Source organism: Bos mutus, chromosome 21 (genome assembly GCF_027580195.1).
Source record: "Bos mutus isolate GX-2022 chromosome 21, NWIPB_WYAK_1.1, whole genome shotgun sequence".
In the NCBI taxonomy this organism is placed as follows: Eukaryota; Metazoa; Chordata; class Mammalia; order Artiodactyla; family Bovidae; genus Bos; species Bos mutus.
Genome location: NC_091637.1, coordinates 22,708,547 through 22,727,999, shown reverse-complemented (window position 1 = coordinate 22,727,999; position 19,453 = coordinate 22,708,547). Strand labels below are relative to the sequence as shown.

At 44.4% G+C, this 19,453-nt stretch overlaps 1 protein-coding gene across 1 annotated transcript in view; it reads right to left on the bottom strand.

The window, feature by feature from the left end:
- The window catches only part of LOC102277636 (ADAMTS-like protein 3), a 111,077-nt gene that overhangs the window by 46,546 nt on the left and 45,078 nt on the right, over nt 1-19,453 (bottom strand). The window contains exons 8-9 of the mRNA XM_070358201.1: nt 18,736-18,864; nt 715-897 (exon numbers count right to left, since the gene is read on the bottom strand). Coding sequence (XP_070214302.1) covers nt 715-897; nt 18,736-18,864 — 312 coding nt within the window. The remainder of the gene's footprint in view (nt 1-714; nt 898-18,735; nt 18,865-19,453) is intronic.

The window sequence follows — 19,453 nt, the reverse complement described above, 5'->3', positions numbered from 1 at the left end:
CTGCAGTCCATGGGGTTGCTATAGTCGGACACGACTGAGCGACTTCACTTTCACTTTTCACTTTCATGCCTTGGAGAAGGAAATGGCAACCCACTCCAGTGTTCTTGCCTGGAGAATCCCAGGGACAGGAAGCCTGGTGGGCTGCCATCTATGGGGTCGCACAGAGTCGAACACGACTAAAGCAACGCAGCAGAGCCAGAATGGGCTTCCCAGGTGGTGCTAGCGGTAAAGAACCTGCCGGCCAATGCAGGGGATGAACGAGATGTGGGTTTGATCCCTGGGTTGGGAAGATCCCCCTGGAGGAGGACATGACAACATACTTCAGTATGCTTGCCTGGAGAATCCTACAGTCAGAGGAGCCTGGTGGGCTACAGTCCATGGGGTCACAAAGAGTCAGACAGGACTGAAGCAACTTGGCACACAAGCACACACATAGAGGCAGCATATGAAGGATCTTGATTCTGGGCAGAAAGTTTATATCTCATTGTAGGTTCTTAGGCAGAGAAGCAGCAGCAAGGCAGTCACAGCCTTCTGAGAGAAGAACAGGTAAGATAGAGTATTAGATTTAGCGCCTGTTTGTAAGTAGACAGTGACAGCAATAGTTAAAACCATATAACGTCCACTTGTTTACTCCTTGACTTCAGAATCCACAAAACCGGGTCCTACTTCGAACATATTATAGGAAGCACTTGAAAACAAGGAGTTGGTGCTTACCCAGCAAGTGGAGGACAGATGTTGCCATTGCCTTTCCAAGAGCATTGGTGGCTGTGCAGACATAGGTTCCTTCATTTTCAAGGGAAAGGTTCTGCAACAACAGGGATCCATTGAAAAGCAAGGAAATATTGTCACTCAGAGATCCTCCTTTCTTCAACCAAGTTACATTAGGCTGAGGGACACCTTTGGAATAAAAACAGATATGACAAAGGCAAATTCCTTTAGGAACAGAGACACAGAATCACATGACAAATACCATTTAGCATTCTGGCCACAAGCCAGCAAATGGGTTTCATCGCACGTAATAGGAAACACGGCTCTTTCTATTCCTACCCCTCCTCTATGGCAGGCGAGGGATGCTGCTGAAGCAAAGGGCTTGGGTCAGCTGAAGATGGGGGTAGTTTACATCTAGGAGTCAAAGAGCAGGAGCCAAAGAGGGTGGGCTTGCTCTGCACTGGAAAGTGAGAGTAGGCTGAAGTTGAGTAAAGGTAATGCAAGACTGGTTGGAAAAGAGGAGCTGATGAAGCCAGATCAATGTGGAGGCAGAGAAACAGAAATTCCTAGCAGTGGGTTGTCGCAAAGAAGGTTTTCGGAAACAAAAATATCAAATATGGATCATTAAGTGGCCCACTATGCACATGCAATGTGACATTCCTCCTTCAGGAAGAATACAAAATCTTTAGGAAATAGATTTTGCTCATCCCCACTTTTGTGAAAGAGGATAATATCAGGGAACACAAAGAAGGGTTGCGTTTTACATTTGGGTCAGTGTGGGGTGAACAGACTGTACGTGACATCTCGGGACACAGGGAGGAACATGAAGGATTGAAAGAATTTCTTCCCTTACATCTTGAGAAGTCTCGAAGTCTCAGCAGTTTGCTGGGCTTTGGGGTGTGAAGCTCAGAGGAATCGCATTAGGTTCCTTTTTTAAAAAATAAGTCCATTTGCATTTTTCTAAATTGGTGTCTTTTTATTTATTTATTTATTTTTTGGTCGCACTGTGTGGCATGTGGGATCTTAGTTCTCTGACCAGGGATTGAGCCCCGGCCCCCTGCATTGGAAGCACAGAGTCCTAACCACTGGACAACCTTGGAAGTCCCTCATTTGATTCTTAAGAGCTGGGTGACCTTGGATGATGTCTGAGATCCAGCAAGGTTATTGGTTTTGAGGATGTCTCATCTTCCTGCAGTGCTCTGCCTAGAGAGACTGGCAGACACCGCAAGGCTTTCTGACAAAAAAGAGATGTCACTGCTCTAATTATGAAATCTGCTATGCATCTCACAAAAGGCAAAACACATGCTTCATGAACCCTTAGATTCTCACAGTCTTTTTCCAACTCTGGGGAAGCAGCCATTGTTAGCTTTGTCTTACAGCTAAGGAAGCTGGTCAAGGCAAAACCAGCCCAGAACCTAAATTTCCAGAGAAGTGCTAATCACAGGTGTACTTATCTTTTGTTGGTGTTTCTTTTCAAATATAAACACAAGGAGAGGTTAAAATTCCCTAAGGACACCAGCTAGCACACCTTGGATCTGAAATTCACACCCATGCACTTTCCTCCAGAACTTATTTCTTAACCAGAGTGTAGGTAGGTCCTGTGTATTTTTTGATAGATTATTAGGCATCTTATATTTTTTACTTCCATAGTAAGCAGGCTCTTTTAAAATATATTTTATAGTTGTTTATTGTTCACAATTAGGAAAGCAATAAACACTGGCATATTTATATGGTATCTAATCATCTTACTAAAGTGATTATTTTGAATAGTTTTCAAGTAATTTTCTTCATTTTTAATAGTAAACAATCATATCACCTCTATGTAATGACAATTTTATCATTTTTTCCTATATTTATATCTATGAAAGTGAAAGTGTTACTCACTCAGTCATGTCTGATTCTTTGCAACCTCATAGACTGTAGCCTGCCACGCTCCTCTGTCCACAGAATTCTCTAGGCAAGAATACTGGAGTGGGTAGCCATTCCCTTCTCCAGGGGATCTTCTAGACCCAGGGATCGAACCCATGTCTCCTGCGTTGCAGGCAGATTCTTTACCATCTAAGCCACCAGGGAAGCCCTATGTATTTTTCTATTAACTATTGCATTGTATTAACTAAAGTCTCTAGAACAATGCTGAATAATAAGTTAGAGCAGGCACATTTCTCTCGCTTCCAACTCTAAAGGGAACATTACTGTTTTATCCTTAAGCAGGTGGTTTGCTTTTGTTTTCTGATAGTTGTCAAATCAAAGAAATTTCCTTGTAACTCTAACTCACATGGAAATTTCTAAAACTTTGAGTTAGTATTTGTGAAACAGGGAAAGTGTTAGTCACTAAGTTGTGTCTGTCTGACTCTTTGCGACCCCATGGTCTGTAGCCCGCCAGGCTCCTCTGTCTATGGAATTCTCCAGGCAAGAATACTAGAGTGGGTTGCCATTCCCTTCTCCAGGGGATCTTCACAACCCAGGAATGGAACTCAGGTCTCCTGCATTGCAGGTGGATCCTTTACTGACTGAGGCATCAGAGAATTGGCTTTTAAAAAACTTAAAATATTTAAACCTATTTTCTTTTGAGTACAGCTTTGACTATATATCTTATACTTTGAAATGAAATAAATCATTACCATTATTTCATTCATTCAAAAATGTTTACAAAATCCTACTCTGTGTGAGACCCTGTGCTGGAACTAAGAATATGATGTGCACTAGGTTTCCTCATGAAACTCAATTTTAGAAGGGGGCTTTGCAGGGGAACAGGTGATTGCAATAACATGACATAAGGGTTCTGATAAACACTGATGTCACTGGCACATAAAAACTGTATTTAATGCAGACTGGAGAGAGGGCTAAGATTTTAACATGCAGGAATAGCTAAGCTAATACATGAGGACAAGGGGGTGGGAATTGGGGGAAAATTGTTTTACATAGAGGGAATGGTGTACAAAAAGGCATAGACATGAAGGAAAATATAATGCATTGGGAGAATCATAAATTGAGTTTTTTTATGACTGAAGTTTAAAGTACATGGAGTGGGAGTAAGGAGAGATGACTAAATAGGTAAGCAGGTGCCCATAAAATGAAAATTTATTATTATCCATAGTAAGGAGTTTGGTGGAATTTATCCTGAAGGAAATAGAAAATGGCTTAATTATTTGAAGCAGTGGTAAAATATCAGATTGGTGCTTTAGAAACATTGCCCTGGATGTGATGCAAATGGGGAAGAGTCAGGCAAGGGTCAGCAGGACCAGTTAGGTGGTCACTGAACCAACTGAGGTGAGACACAAAAGGGTGGGAGTAGGGGGACTAGAGAGAATAGATCAACTTGGTAAATGCTCAAGAAGAAAAACCATAAAAAAAAAAGAAGAAGAAGAAAAACCAATAGGACTTGGTGACTGATTTGATACAGGGGAGTGAAGGAGAAAAAGGATTTAAGGAGGACATGCAGATAGCGGGTGGTACCATTAACTGAAACAGGGAAAATAAGAGGAAGAGCAGACCTGCATAGAGAATTCGATAAACGTTTTCTTTTAAAATAACTGCATTTTATTATTATTTTTTAATTGGGGTACACTGCTTTACAATGTTGTGTTAGTTTCTGCTGTATAGCAAAGTGAATCAGCTTCATGTATACATACATCCCCTCCCTCCCAACCCGCGCCCCCATCCCACCCCTCATCCCATTCCTCTAGGTCATCATGGAGCACTGAGCTGAGCTCCCTGTGTTATATAGCAATTTCCCACTAGATGTCTATTTTACGCATGGAAGTGTATGTATGTCAATCCTAATCTCCCAGTTTATCCCACTTTTCCATTCTCCCTACCCCATGTTTATATGTCAGTCATAAAAAGGAATGAAATTGGGTCATTTGTAGTGGATGAATCTAGAGTCTGTCATACAGAGTAAAGTAAGTCAGAAAAAGAAAAATAAATATCAAATATCATATATTAACATATATATGTGGAATCTAGGAAAATGGTACAGATGAATCTATTTTGAAGGCAGGAATAGATAATATGATAAGTTGCTGTAAACATTTTGAGGCCTGAGGGGCAGGCATCTAATTTAAGACACACTTGTAGGAGCCTGCTGGAACACTCCAGGGACAAGGCCCGGCGGGTGAAACCATCATACTCTCCCTTTGCCGTGCTCCGGAGGTCCAGAATCTCCCAGGAGAAAGCTTATACTCAAGTTGGCCCTGACTTTGCGGGTGTCATCTAGAGGACACCTCTGGATCACCTGACTCTGGAGGACAGGGGAACCTGTAATAAATGGAGTCACCTGGAAGAGAGCTTATACTCGTATCTGGCACCCTGATTTCTGTGACTGTGGTCAGGGGACACCTTCACATCACGTGGCTCTGGTGGCTAATGGGGCTTATATTTGTGGGTCCCAGAGGATTCTGAAGAGTGGAGAAACAGTTCTTAAACTCCCCCAGGGCACAGCGAGAGGCCAGAGACCCAGGTGCTCCTTTTTCCTTGAAGGAAGCCTATTAGCTAAGCATCCTGACTATGTCTATGGAACAGGTTTCTGACAAAAAATCCCTTCCACAGACTACTAAGGCTGGGAGCTGTCTTCAAGCTCACCCTCTGCCATGCTCCGTGGTGCCGGTGCTCCCTGGAAGCAAGCTTTACTGTGGGTGGAAGTGAAAGTGTTTGTTACTCAGTCATGTCCGACTCTTTGTGACCCCATGGACTGTAGCTCACCAGGCTCTCTGTCCACGGAATTCTCCAGGCAAGAATACTGGAGTGGGTTGCCATTTTCTTCTCCAGGGGATCTTCCTGACCCAGGGATTGAACCTGGGTCTCCCGTATTGCAGGCAGACTCTTTACCAACTGAGCCACCAGGGAAGACGTTACTGTTGGTACCCTGGTGTATATATATACATATATATATATATATATTATACTGGAGTACAGTTGATTAACAATGTTGTGTTAGTTTCAGGTGTACAGCAAAGTGATTCAGTTATACATGTACATGTATCTATTCTTTTTCAAATTCTTTTCCCATTTAGGTTGTTACAGAATACTGAGCAGAGTTCCCTGTGCTGTACAGGAGGTCCTTGTTGGTTATCTATCTTAAACATAGCACTGTATATATGTTGATCCCCAACTCCCAGTCTATCCCCCTCCACCATACCCTTTTGGTAACCAAAGGTTCTCTTAGTCCATGAGTCTATTTTTGTCTTCATCTGTATCTTGTACCATGGTTTTTGTAGCTGCCACCCAGGGGATGCACCTTGATCTGGTGGCTCTGGTGGCCAGGGATGGGGGGGAGCAGGAACAGGGCTGGGATGAAGCAGTGGGAGGATAGGGAGGTGTAGGGGTGGGGATTGCATTCCTAGGTCCCATGGGACTGTGCCAATCAGAGAGATGGTTCTTGGCAGGCTACCACCTCCTGAGCACTACCCAGGCAGTGCACTGAAACACACCCCCAGCCTTTCTAAGGAGGAGGTCTCTTTGCTTGTCCTGGAGCTTTGGTCCGAGGGCTGGCTTCAGGCCTGGCTCACATTTAGTGGCCTGTGTAGCTGCTTTTAGGGAAGGTAGGCTGTCAGCTGTAGTGGCCTCTTGGCACTTGCCCTCCGACTCACTCCATCTCACCAGCATCACCCAGAAAAGCAGCTGACATGCTCATTTGGAGCCCTAATTTCTGCAACTGCCACTCAGGGGACACCTCCAAATTTTCTGACCCTGGTGGCCATCAGAGTCCACATTTCCAGTCCCACAGGACTGTGTATGTCTGGGTATGTAGCAAAAACCTGATCCTGAGGGTCTCGCTTCCAGCTTGCCTGAATCTAGATGATGAGAGTCTCCCTGTGGGACACAGACAGGTCTTGGCATGTCCTTAGTTATGAAAAGGTGTTAAAAATACAGCAGGCTGAGGAGGGGAGGGGAGTTTTGGGGAGAAAAGACACACGTATATGCACGGCTAAGTCCCTTCACTGTTAACCCAAAACTATCACAACATTGTTAATTGGCTATACTCCAATACAAAATTAAAAGTTTTTTTTTTTTTTTTAAATACTGTAGGCTGCTTTGACAAGCACAAATGTTAGAGAGACAATCGGGAGCTGAGCTGAATGACAAATTCATCTGCATGAGGCTGCTCCTTCAAAACTGGGACATGTGGTTGCTTCAGCTACTGTACAGAAGCCAACACAGAGACACAGAGCGGTTGAATGGATGAAAAATGAAGAGCCATCCACATGCTGTCTACAAGAGACTCCCTTTAGATGTAAGAAGGGCAGTCCAAGAGGGAGGGGATATATGTGCATATACGGCTGATTCATTTTGGTCTACAGCAGAAACTAACACAACATTGTAAAGCAACTACACTCTAAGAAAAAAAAAAAGAAATTGTTCTTCTCTGAGTATATAACTCTGGCTGTCTTCTAAAGAGGGTGATGCTTTTCCTTTAGAACACCTTGGAAGGTTTAGCTGCATGCGTGTGTAGGCAGGGGCTGTATAAGACGGAGAGAACTTCAAGTTCCCACGGCAATCCCAGGAGGTTAGGGGTGAGGGCAGGAAGGCTGTGGGTGAGCAAGAAAAGGGAGGAGTAGGGCTGAGAGAGGTAACATGCCTTTGTCATGACCCCTGAATCTTTGGCTTTTCTTGAAATATTTGCCAAATGCTTGGTATTCATGGATGTCTTACTATGAACAGGAACTTGTCAAGGAAGTGAGTTGTGCATTCTTGGCTGATGGAGGGCAAAAGAGAGACCACAACAGGTCTGTGTCAGAGTGAATGAGAAGCAGAGGGTTCAGGGCAGTGCAAGCTCCCCAAGAATGATCGGAAGTCAGTTCCCGAAGGCTTTGGAATCTCCAAACCCTGCAAATTAGAGGGATCATAGATCATTCCACTTCATTTGTTGTTCACTGAAGGATAATTGCTTTACAACAGTGTCTTGGTTTCCACCATACATCAACACGGATCAGCCACAGGTCTGTGTCTCCTCCCTCTTGAACCTCCATCCCGCCCCTCTAGGTTGTCACAGAGCCCTGGTTTGAGTTTCCTGAGTCACATGGCAAATTCCCACTGGCTATCTGTTTTACATATGGTACTGTATATGTTTCCATGCTACTCTCTCCATTAACCCTCTCCTTCCTCTCCCCCCGTGTCCACACGTAGAGATAATTCCACTTTAAACCTAAAACTCAGCATGGCAAGGGGTATATAGGACACTGAGTTTACACAGATTGTGATGTTCTACACAGATAAGGGATTTCAGAAAATAAAGCCAGAGTTGGCAAGTTTGTAGATGTCGAAGGGGAGACAAAGGTCTCTAGCACCGAGGGAAGGAGCATCTCAATACCTAGAGCATCACCACCACACATGGGGATGTTTTCCAGGAACTGCAGAGGCTGGGAGAAACTCGGGCAGAATTCTTTATGGCTTTTCAAACCTACAAATGTTTGCTCTGTTGAAAAAGCTATAAAATATCAGAAATAGTTTAAACTTATTTATCTAACCTCAAAGACAGGCTATTTCCCTCAAGACTTACAGCTCTGAAATATTCAATGTTCTCTTTCCACAATGCTGAAATCATTTTTGGAAGGCAAATGTTATGGGGGAAAAAAGTTCAGATCTGGAGGGGCTATGAAACACGTGTTGTAAAACGTCTGCACCTCTGGGGTGCCTTTAAAATAGTCACTGTTTAAAAACACATTTCCTTCATCCTTGAAAGGCCTTGAAATATTCTACACTATAAAATCCTTTGGCCTCTTCAGACTGCTCTAAAATGCTAGATTTTTCTGTCAATGGATCACATACATTATACTTGTATGTTTTGTTCATTGGTTTGTTTCCTCCAGCTACTCAACACTCAGAAAATATTCTGTATTTTTTTCCCACATATGAAAATTGAAAGTTTAGGCTACCATTACTCTCCTCCAGGGGATGTGAAGAAATGATGGTGCTGGTTTATAAGATCAGAGGTGAATCGAATACAGTGTAGGCAAGGCACAAAGGGAGTCATTACTAATAAAGAAGACAAATAAACAAGAGTCCACACTTTCACTGTCAAAGAGAGTATCTCAAAGCTACTAGCACAAAGGGTAGACACCCTTCTCCACTGTGGGGTCTCCACAGTGTATGACATTCTGCAAAGCATTTTCTTCTTCTGAATTAGTTGTAGACCCTTTTGTTCTTTTGGCAGTAAATACAGTAAAACTATGGGTTTTGGTTATAAAGGACCATCCATCGATGACGCCATATCCAGAGTGTGTGTGTGCACTCAGTCGTGTCTGACTCTTTGTGACCCCATCGGCTGCAGCCCACCAGGCTCCTCTGTCCATGGGATTCTCCAGGCAGGAATACTGGAGTGGGTTGCCACACCCTCCTCCAGAGGATCTTTCTGACCCAGGGATCGAACTTGCATCTCCTGTGTCTCCTGCATTGGCAGGTGGATTCTTTACCACTGAGCCACCTGGGAAGCCATATCCAGAACTTCCTCCACATACAAGGCTATGGCTTTTACTATTCAAAGAATTCTTTCAAATAGAGGAAGTACTTCCTCTTTTCTAGTAAAATGATGTCAACAGACTGGTATAATCAGGTTCCCAAGTAATTTGATCTGAGGACCTTAGAGACAACCTGGGTCATCAGATCAACCCCCAGTTTCATCATCAAGAGTCCTTCCTCAAAGGTTTCTTTTTAAAATTGTGTTTATTTTTTCACCCCAGCTTGATGTTTTTTTTTCTTTAAAAAATTTTTTTGGAAGATAATTGCTTTACAACATTGTGCTGCTTTCTGTCATATCCTCAAAGGTTTTGAAAAGGAGATTCTTGGGACTTCCCTGGGGGTCCAGTGGTCAAGAATCCACCTTGCAGTGCAAGGGACTTGGGTTTGGTCCGTGGGTGGAGAACTAAGATCCCACGAGCCTCGAGGCAACAAGTCTGAGCACCACAACTACTGAGCCCACTTGCTCTGAAGCCCGGGTGCCACAACCAGACAATCCAGGCGCCACAAGGAAAGATCCCGGGTGCTGCAACTGAAAGCCAATGCAGCCAAATAAGTAAATACTACAAATGAGCTTTTTCTGCCACAGAGGAAGGGTGCCAGCAAGTCCTCTTCCTAGTGTGCTCATCCTTGACCTCTCAACAGCCCTGAACGCCCACTCTGCATGGGACCAAGCAGTTCTCTTTAGTTCCGACAGTCACATCTTGTGAGTACTACGTTGTATCTCATAGTTCATGACAGACATATCTCAGTTCACTGCTGGACAGTGTCTGCCAGGGTCCCATTTATAGTCTGGAAAGGGCCTGTGAGAGTCATACTATTATCTCAAAACCAAAACCCCTCCAGTGTTCCCTGAAGAATAAGAGTCAAAGTCAAAGCTGGTGCAAATCAAGCATAGTGATAACACACTGGAGTTAACCAGTGGTGAAAACCACTGACCCTGACACAGGGAATCCCTCAACAGCTCAAACGGGGACAATCTTGGGACACTGGAGGTCCTTCCTGGTATACTCCAATTCTTGTAATCCATCAGTATAACACTGGGACGTAAATGAACAAGTAGCTTTGATATGTCCCTTAAAAGGGGCATAAACAAAAAGCTTTGATTATGTCCCTACATTAATTGTACGGCTTGTTTGGCAGTCATGTACCATGACCTACAAGTTGATCTTCCTCCTGCCCCCACCAAATCCCACAGAACCTCATGTGGGTGGTGTCAATGGAGCTCCCGGGGTGAAACCTCAAGGCTCAGTTGACTCCCCAAGGTTCCCTTTCCTCCTCCCTCAAGGCATCGACTCTTCTCTTGTGTCTCTGAGCTGCTCCACTTCCTCTGTGAAGTGGTTCCCTTCTCCTTAGGAATGATGGGGAGTAAGATTCAGTTTCCCCAGCTCCGTAGCTTTGACTCTTCTTGGAGGAGAAAAGACAAAAGCCCTTCAACGTGCAGGTACTGCTGCTCACAGCAACTCCTTCTCCAGCCCAGAGAACCTCACTGTTTTCATGTAACTGTGTGTAATGCTAAGATTTTCTGTGTGTCTTCCTCCCCTCTTATCACTTGGAAAATTTCTACTAATTCTTAAAGCTCTCTCTTAAGGCTGCTCTTCATGACCCTCTCTGGCCCTGAAGCTGAGTTCTCCTTTGCGGAACTGTGAACGTGTTGACATGCCTGATTCCACCTCCAGAACAAGCCCAGAGCATGGATCCCGCCCTGCCCTTTAACCCCAGCCTCCGGTTCACTCCTTGTTCCCCACTGTTCCCTGGGGGAGAAGCTCTCATTTTGAGAACATTTGAGGTAAGTTCCAGAAGACTTTTTGGCCCCATTTACTGGCTAAAGCACTGGTTCTTAACCTTGGCTGCATATCAGAATCGTCTTGGGAGCCTTAAAAAACCCCATTCTCAGGCCATATGGCAGAGAAATTAAATCAAACTCTCTCAGGGCAGAGGGGGATGGGGTGGGAGGTGACGTCCAGGCCTGAACTGACACTGTATGTGTCAGTTGCTCAGTCACATCTGACTTTTTTGTGACCCCATGGACTGTAGCCCATCAGGCTCCTCTGTCCATGGGATTCTCCAGGAAAGAATACTGGAGTGTGTAGCCATTGCCTCCTCCAGGGGATCTTTCCAGACCCAGGGATAAAACCCAGGTCCCGTGCATTGCACGAAGATTTTTTATTGTCTGAACCATCAGGGAAGCCTCAAACTGACATTATTCATGATAATAAAATGACTTTTGTATATTACTTGCCAGTCATGAAAATAAGCACATGGGTGTTGAATTATCAAATACAGAACTAGGGGAAATAAATGAATGAAAAATAAGAAAAATTAAAGGGGCTCCTAAATTGAGATCCAACCAGTCCATTCTGAAGGAGATCAGCCCTAGGATTTCTTTGGAAGGAATGATGCTAAAGCTGAAACTCCAGTACTTTGGCCACCTCATGCAAAGAGTTGACTCATTGGAAAAGACTCTGATGCTGGGAGGGATTGGGGGCAGGAGGAGAAGGGGACGACAGAGGATGAGATGGCTGGATGGCATCACTGACTCGATGGACGTGAGTCTCAGTGAACTCCGGGAGTTGGTGATGGACAGGGAGGCCTGGCATGCTGCGATTCACGGGGTCGCAAAGAGTCGGACAAGACTGAGTGACTGAACTGAACTGAAGGAAGTCCAATTCACAAAACTGAAAAAATGTGGCAGTCTTTTAGTTAGACTGTTATGTTGGGGGAGAAAGTTGGTTTATCCACTGGTCTGCTGATGGTACATAGAAGAGAGGTAGGTAGTTATTTGCAGGGAAGAGAATAAACAGGTACAATGTGAAATGACAAGCTCAAAGGCCTGTGGGTCAGCTGTTTTCACCATGTAAAGGGCTAAAGGTTACCATGGGGTTGGATGTCCGAAGTTTTTAGGACAGACACATATTGGTGGGACCGAAGACAAGAGCAGGTGCAGATATCTGGGGATGAAAGCAGTGTTCCTGATGACAGGACTGGCCCACAAGAGCTGCAGTCTGAATGCTTTAAGAGACGGCTGCTGCTGCCGCTGCTAAGTCGCTTCAGTCGTGTCCGACTCTGTGCGACCCCATAGACGGCAGCCCACCAGGCTCCTCCGTCCCTGGGATTTTAAGAGATGGCAGGACTCTGCAGATACGGAAGCCCAAGCACACGGCTCTTTTGCAGTAAGAATGAAATTTGCCAGGTGCTTGAACAGCCCTTTCTGTTTTTCATTCTGCACATCTAGCTCTTAATACCGTATTCCAGCATTTCTTTTTTAAAATTTATTTGGCTGCACTGGGTCTCTGCTGCAGCACACCGGTCTTTAGTCACATGGGAACTCTTAGTTGTGGCCTGTGAGATCTGGTTCCCTGAACAGCGCTTGAACCTGGCCTCCCTGCATTGGGAGCACAGGGTCTTAGCCACTGGACCACCAAGCAGTCCTCCAGCATTTCTTTCTACTTCTTGATCGTATAGAGACTCATGTTTCCTCCAAATGGGGAACTGAGATAGATCAAAGATGAGAAGAAAATCATGTTTCAAGGAGCATTCAGGATAGAGCTTTAGCAGATCCTCAAAGAATAGATAATTGGTTTAAAGTGAGCTTTTTCATCCAATAGACCAATAGCCCAAGTGTATCAGCCTTAGGTGAGGCAGTGGAGAGTCATTACCAGACCGGCTTGCCATGTTCCTTTCCTCCTACTGCAGACAAGTGGGAACCTCCATCCTCCTGGGGACGGGGTGGGGCAGACCTGGTCAGACCTCTGGCCTGGTGCTGGCTGGCACCCTGCAGGCCAGCCTCTTGGTGGACTCTGCCTGGAACCTAGCCCTCCCACACCAGACGGTCCTCCAGTGAGGTTGGGCCCTGGTTTTGCCCATGCCTGAGGCCCTGACACCTTGTCCCCAAGCTGCGGCGCCTCCTCAGGCCTGCCTCAGACCTCAGCCTTGACACTCTCCTCTCTGGTTAGATCACCTGGATCTCCATTTTGCTGCCTCAAGTCCAGAGCCTCGTCCTCCCTCCAGTTCCTCAAGAGTCACACAGACTTGGGACTAAATCTCAGCTCACGCATCTGAGCATGTTTACTCATTAGCGATACAAAGATAGCCATGATATTCATCTCACAGCCTGTTCAAGCTGACACATGTTAGGGACTCAAGTTAGGGTTAGGTTAAGGGCTACGTATTCTGAAAGTTATATGCAAAATGTTGTGGGTAAGTGTATTTTTCTGGAAAGAGAGTCTTTTGTGTGTTTGTTGGGGGGTGGGGAGCAGGGGGGCAGCCAAAGGGATTTGTGACCTAAAGATGTTAAATCACCGCCATTGGGTTCCACACCATACAGTATAAACCAACACTTGATGGGGGAAAATAACTGTCAGAGAGATGAGGCTGTGCTCAGGAATTCAAGCATATCATCTTGCTGCACAGCAAAAACTGTTCTCAAAATCCTCCCCTGGCATTATTAAAGCCAGTAAAGAAAAGCTAATAATTCAGTTACACATCAACAAAACTCTAGGTATATTTCACAGCATTCTAACTCTAAAAAAACCCCCAATTAAGAGAGTACCTTTAAAACTATATTTCTTCTGAAACGGATTTCCATCTCTTATATATGAAAGGCTTTCCTTCTCTCTGCTCAACTCATGGAGTACCCCGCCCCGATGTTCCTGGTTAGAACGCTGCGTCTACCATCTGCTGTACACATGCTGTGTGCACTCAATTTTGTACCTTCTACCCACTTATCATTTGAAAAGATCCTGATGCTGGGAAAGGTTGAGGAAAGGAGGAGAAGGGGAAGACAGAGGATGAGATGGTTGGATGGCATCATCAACTCAATGGACATGGGTCTGGGTGGACTCCAGGAGTTGGTGATGGACAGGGAGGCCTGGCGGGCTGCGGTTCATGGGGTCACAAAGGGTCGGACACAACTGAGCGGCTGAACTGAACTGAACCCACTTATCTCCCACAACCCCTCCTATCAGTAGGGAGCTGAAAAACGACAGGGATGTAGGGCTTAAATCTATACCACGCTAAAGCTTATATTTTTTAGAAGGCAGTTTGCCATATTTTGTTAGTTTTTCTTTAAACAACAAAGCATTACAGCTAAAGTTCTGTTCCCAAACTTTTTTCCTTCTTTTCTCTTCTAGCAGTACCAACAATCCTGACATTGGTACATACATGTCCTTTCCATGAAAGTTTGTATATTTTTGCCATATTCTCATATGCTCACAAATAAAATATATGATTGTGCCATGGGTTTTAAAACTTAACATGCTATTATATTGTGAGTATTATGATTATGATTTTAATAATATATAATTGAAATACTATAAAATTCACCCTCTCAAAGTCTACAATTCAGTGTTTTCTTAGTATATTCATAAAGTTGTGAAACCACCAGTCTTACATCATTTCAGAACATTTTCACCACCCCCAAAGAGACACCCATGCCTATTAGTCATTACTCTCCACTCTCCTGCATTTTCCTCTCCTTTTGGCCACTGGCAGCCTCCAATCTGTCTCTATGGACTTGCCCACTCTAGACATTTCATGGAAATGTAATCATATAATACGTGATCTTTCATGTCTGGCTTCTTTCACTTAACCCTGATTTTTAAAGATTCATCCATGTCTTACCACATGTCAATATTTCATTCCTTTTTATGACCAAATAAAATCTCATTGTATGGATATACTACATTTTGTCTACCTATTCATTAGTTGATGGATACTTAAGTTTCTTTGACTGTTTGACTATTAAAAAGAAAGTTGCTATGAGCATTTGGGTATGAGTTTTTGTGTGAACATGTGTTTTCATTTGTCTTGGGTAGATACTTAGGAGTGGAAGTGTTAGGTCATATGCTTAACTTTTGTGGAAACTGCAAAACTGTTTTCCAAAGCGTCTTCCTAGCTTAACCCCATTCCAAATCTGTGGACCAATAGAGTTTCTTAGAGACTGAAGAGGAGCCCAACACACAAGAATAGTTTAGAGCAGAGGCTCAGATCAGCCGCACTGCTAATGAGTTTAAGGGATAAGAATAACAAGCAACCCAACACAGACACCACAGAAAATTATAGGATAAATGATGTTCTTACTAAGCATTAACAGATGAAAAAATATGTAGCTATTGATATTTACTGGGCATTGTCCTCAGATGAGCTTCCCTTTCTTACCAGAAGGTGGCAGAGAGGGTGCAGTTTAAACTCCCACTTCCCTCATTTTTACAGGAAACTTTCTCTTTTTTTAAAGAATAAAACAATCACAATCTCCCAATTCATTCCACCTCCCCTTCCCCACTTGGTGTCCATACATTTGTTCTCTATGTCTGTGCCTCTATTTCTGTTTTGCAAATAAGATAATCGATACCATTTTTCTAGATTCCACTTATATGCAATAATATATAACACTTGTTTTTCTCTTTCTGACTTATTTCACTCTATATGACATAGCTAACTAATGAAAACCTACTATAGCTCAGGGAACCCCATTCAGTGCTCTGTGGTGACCTAAATGGGAAGGAAATTCAAAAAAAGAGGGGAAAATATACATATGTATACTGATTCACTTTGCTGTCAGTAGAAACTAACATAACATTGTAAAGCAACTACCCCCAATAAAAAATCAATTTAAAAAATAAAAATAAGACAAATAACACTTGCAACTTACAGCTTTTAACCTTAGAAATACAGATTCTCAGGTCCTATTATTTACTATCATTTATTAGAAAATCATGCAAGTGTGACTAGGGAGAATCACTATTGATATCTATACCACATGGGTTAAATAAAACATAAGCTATAAGAAAGAACCAATAAATCTGTCTAAAAGTTATGAATAGATGCTGCTACTGCTAAGTCACTTCAGTCGTGTCCGACTCTGTGCGACCCCATAGACGGCAGCCCACCAGGCTGCCCTGTCCCTGGGATTCTCCAGGCAAGAACACTGGAGTGGGTTGCCATTTCCTTCTCCAATGCATGAAAGTGAAAAGTGAAAGTGAAGTCGCTCAGTCGTGTCTGACCCTCAGCGACCCCATGGACTGCAGCCTTCCAGGCTCCTCCACCCATGGGATTCTCCAGGCAAGAGTACTGGAGTGGGTGCCATTGCCTTCTCCTTATGAATAGATAAACCCACTCTAATTAGTATAAGCATTTTAAGGGCAACTGAAAAATAAAAATGTATACGTACCACAGATTGACAGGAATAATTACAATTTGCAACATGAAAGAAAATGTAGTTTCAGAAAGCAGTATTCAAGTTTGTCAATGTTATGATGCCCTCATCTATCAAATCAGAGACTGAATTAGATAATAGCCAAGATCCCTTCTTCCACCAATACAGTCTATTTCCCATTTTAGAGAGGCAAGTAGGACAGACACGTGACTCACCTGTCATCATACACTAGGGTCACCATCTATATCTAAAAATATGAGTCTCCATGAACAGCTACGTTAGTTATGGCTTCTGTCCATAAGAAAACACAGTAAGTTCACTTCAGGCTTATTTAAAATGGCACACAACTCACAATGAGGTGTTTATTTTGAAAAGGAAAGGACTCCTGATGAGTTCCTGGGGTCTGGTCTGTAGGGGTGGCTGCCAGATAAAGAGAGACCAAATGGGCCCATTCCTAGGAAGAGCTGAAAGTGGGGCAGGGGCGGGGGAGGTGGGAGGGAGGAGGCAGAAGAGGCCCGAGGGAGTGTGAACTGTACAGGGTCCAAGAGGCTGCAGGAATCTGGAGTGGTCAGAGTCGGCCCACACACTGTTGGGGCCTGGCTGGAGAGTAAACCGCGACAAGTTTAATGGTGTTAGCTGCAGGCTTCCCTCCTGAAGAGTTTCCGCTGAATCCAGTCCCTGACCTATGACTGCAAATAACACATCTCACTCCTTCCAAAGGTTCATCCCCCACCAACCCCCCCTCCCCACCTCCAAGCCTAATTGTGAACTATTATGGGGAAATAAAAAGTTTAGAAATAATGTTAAAAGTTGAGGTTTCTCTTAATAGAAGTCAGATCTATTTTGCAGAATCCTCTGCAGGTGTAGGGCCATAGAAATTCTAGACATTTGTGGCTTGGCAAACTGCACAGTTCCATTCTGCTTTTCTCCTTCCTGCGGCCAGAGAATGCTGGCCCTTCTATAATGGTGGGTGTGTTTCGCCAGAAAACTCACATATTTGCGGGTGGAGTCAGTTTGGAGGCTGGAGGGATTTTTCAAAAGTCCGGGTAGGGACTTCAAACACTGCAGGGACTTACAAAGGGTGAAAAATAATACCTCGGGGGTGAGCAAATTTCCACTGTTGGTGAAGCCGGAGGTGCAGTTCCAGAAACATGACAGTTAAGTGACCATCACAGGGAGGCAGAGCCTCAGAGCTGCAAGGCTGTGCTCTAGAATCCTGCCATCACATGTACCTTTTCTGTGGTACCCGGACCAGCAGTAAGGGCTCCTCAGGTTACCCTGGGCTCTCTGGCCTTGGCGAGACTCATCTTAAGTGGCTGCAACTACAGGTATCCCAAAAGAATGTGGAAACCAGGCAAATACAGTTCTCTACAGAGAATTTCGGAGAAGGCGATGGCACCCCACTCCAGTACTCTTGCCTGGAAAATCCCATGGACGGAGGAGCCTGGTAGGCTGCAGTCCATGGGGTTGCTAGGAGTCGGACACGACTGAACGACTTCACTTTCACTTTTCACTTTCATGCATTGGAGAAGGAAATGGCAACCCACTCCAGGGTTCTTGCCTGGGGAATCCCAGGGACAGGGGAGCCTGGTGGGCTGCCGTCTATGGGGTCACACAGAGTTGGACACGACTGAAGCAACTTAGCACAAAGAATTTAATCAATGCACAGTCGAAAATAGGCATATGCAAGGTCACCTTAAAACAGTAGATCTTCATTTTGAGGAGTTTATGATATTGATCTCAGTTTGGGGATGCACAGGCTCAGTTTAAGTCTTAAGAATCAGTGGTTTAAAGAGATAGAATGGCCCTAGATTAAGATGAGATCGGATGAAAATGTAGTTTCTCTTAAAGAAAAGATGAATCAGTTAGAACGAAGGTTTATCGGCTGTTGCAAACAGAGCAGAAAGAGCCACCGAGGAATAGAATGGTGACGCTCAGCCAAGGACAGTCCAGGACAGACAGACTAGGCCAGAGGACCCTGACAGTCCCCCTTGCTGACTTGGCCTTCTCCAGCACAGCCTTGGTCAAGCTGGAGGACACAGCTAATGATTTCCCACACAGCTCCTCGCTCTGACTCTGTACTCTCTAGGCAATTACCTGCTAGAAGTTGGCCTTTTGTGCAGACGTGCCACAGGGACGGAGAGCTGTGGTCTGGCCAGTATGAACATGCCGGCTACAGGGAAGTTGTGTTCACATCCTCCTAGCCCTCACTGAGAATGAGTAAACTGTACTCTATCTTACACACGAGCCTTATGACCTGGTGTATGCTCGCTCTTGTGAGACAGATCTTCTGTCAGGGTACTGAAAAATCAGATTTTTAAGCCCACAGGACTGTCTGAGCTACCAAAATGCTAGCTGGCGCCTCCTGGCCACCCTGGGCTGGCCTGTGCCCTTGCACTATAAATGGCCACACTTACCTTTTACAGGACACTGTATGGTCACATTTGCTTGCAGGGGTGCCTCCACAAAGCCGCCAATCACAATGGAGAGATGGCCACGCTCTGGTCTGGTGATGTTTCTTCCAACAGACAAGATGACAGGGGCCTCTTAATTCAAAGGGAGCAGGAAACTCTGTTAGGTTCAGGCTTTTGCTCTGAGTGACCGCACTGCATTTGGTAAGCTCTGCCAAGCTCCTGGAGAGCAGGTGCAGACTCCTGGCTCGGTCCACATCCCCCGTGGTGCCCCACGGGGACTTGCACACTCACAGGCTGGAGGTGCTCAATGGACAGACGCACAGCTGAGATATCTACAAAGAGATATCTACAAAGAGATATCTACAAAGAGGCATTGCAACCACCATGTACAGACTGTGAGGATATTTTGGCTTTATAACCAAAACTGGGGATAAATTAAAGGATAAAATTAGGTGATAAATTAGAGGATTAAATCCTCTTTGATCATTTGAAAAAGAAGGAAGTCAGAAATTCATTTGGAGAAAGGCATGGCAGGGCAGGAGTGACATCTCTATGATGCATCCTTGGATGAGTAAAGGCAGGACCAAAACACACCAGGTCCTGGGACCATCTGACTCTCTTTCTGGAAGGAAAATGTGAATGAAACCTGCACCAAACTTGCATGGAAAAAAAATAATAAAAACAAGGTCATAAAGAATCAGGAACTCATTCACAGACTTTT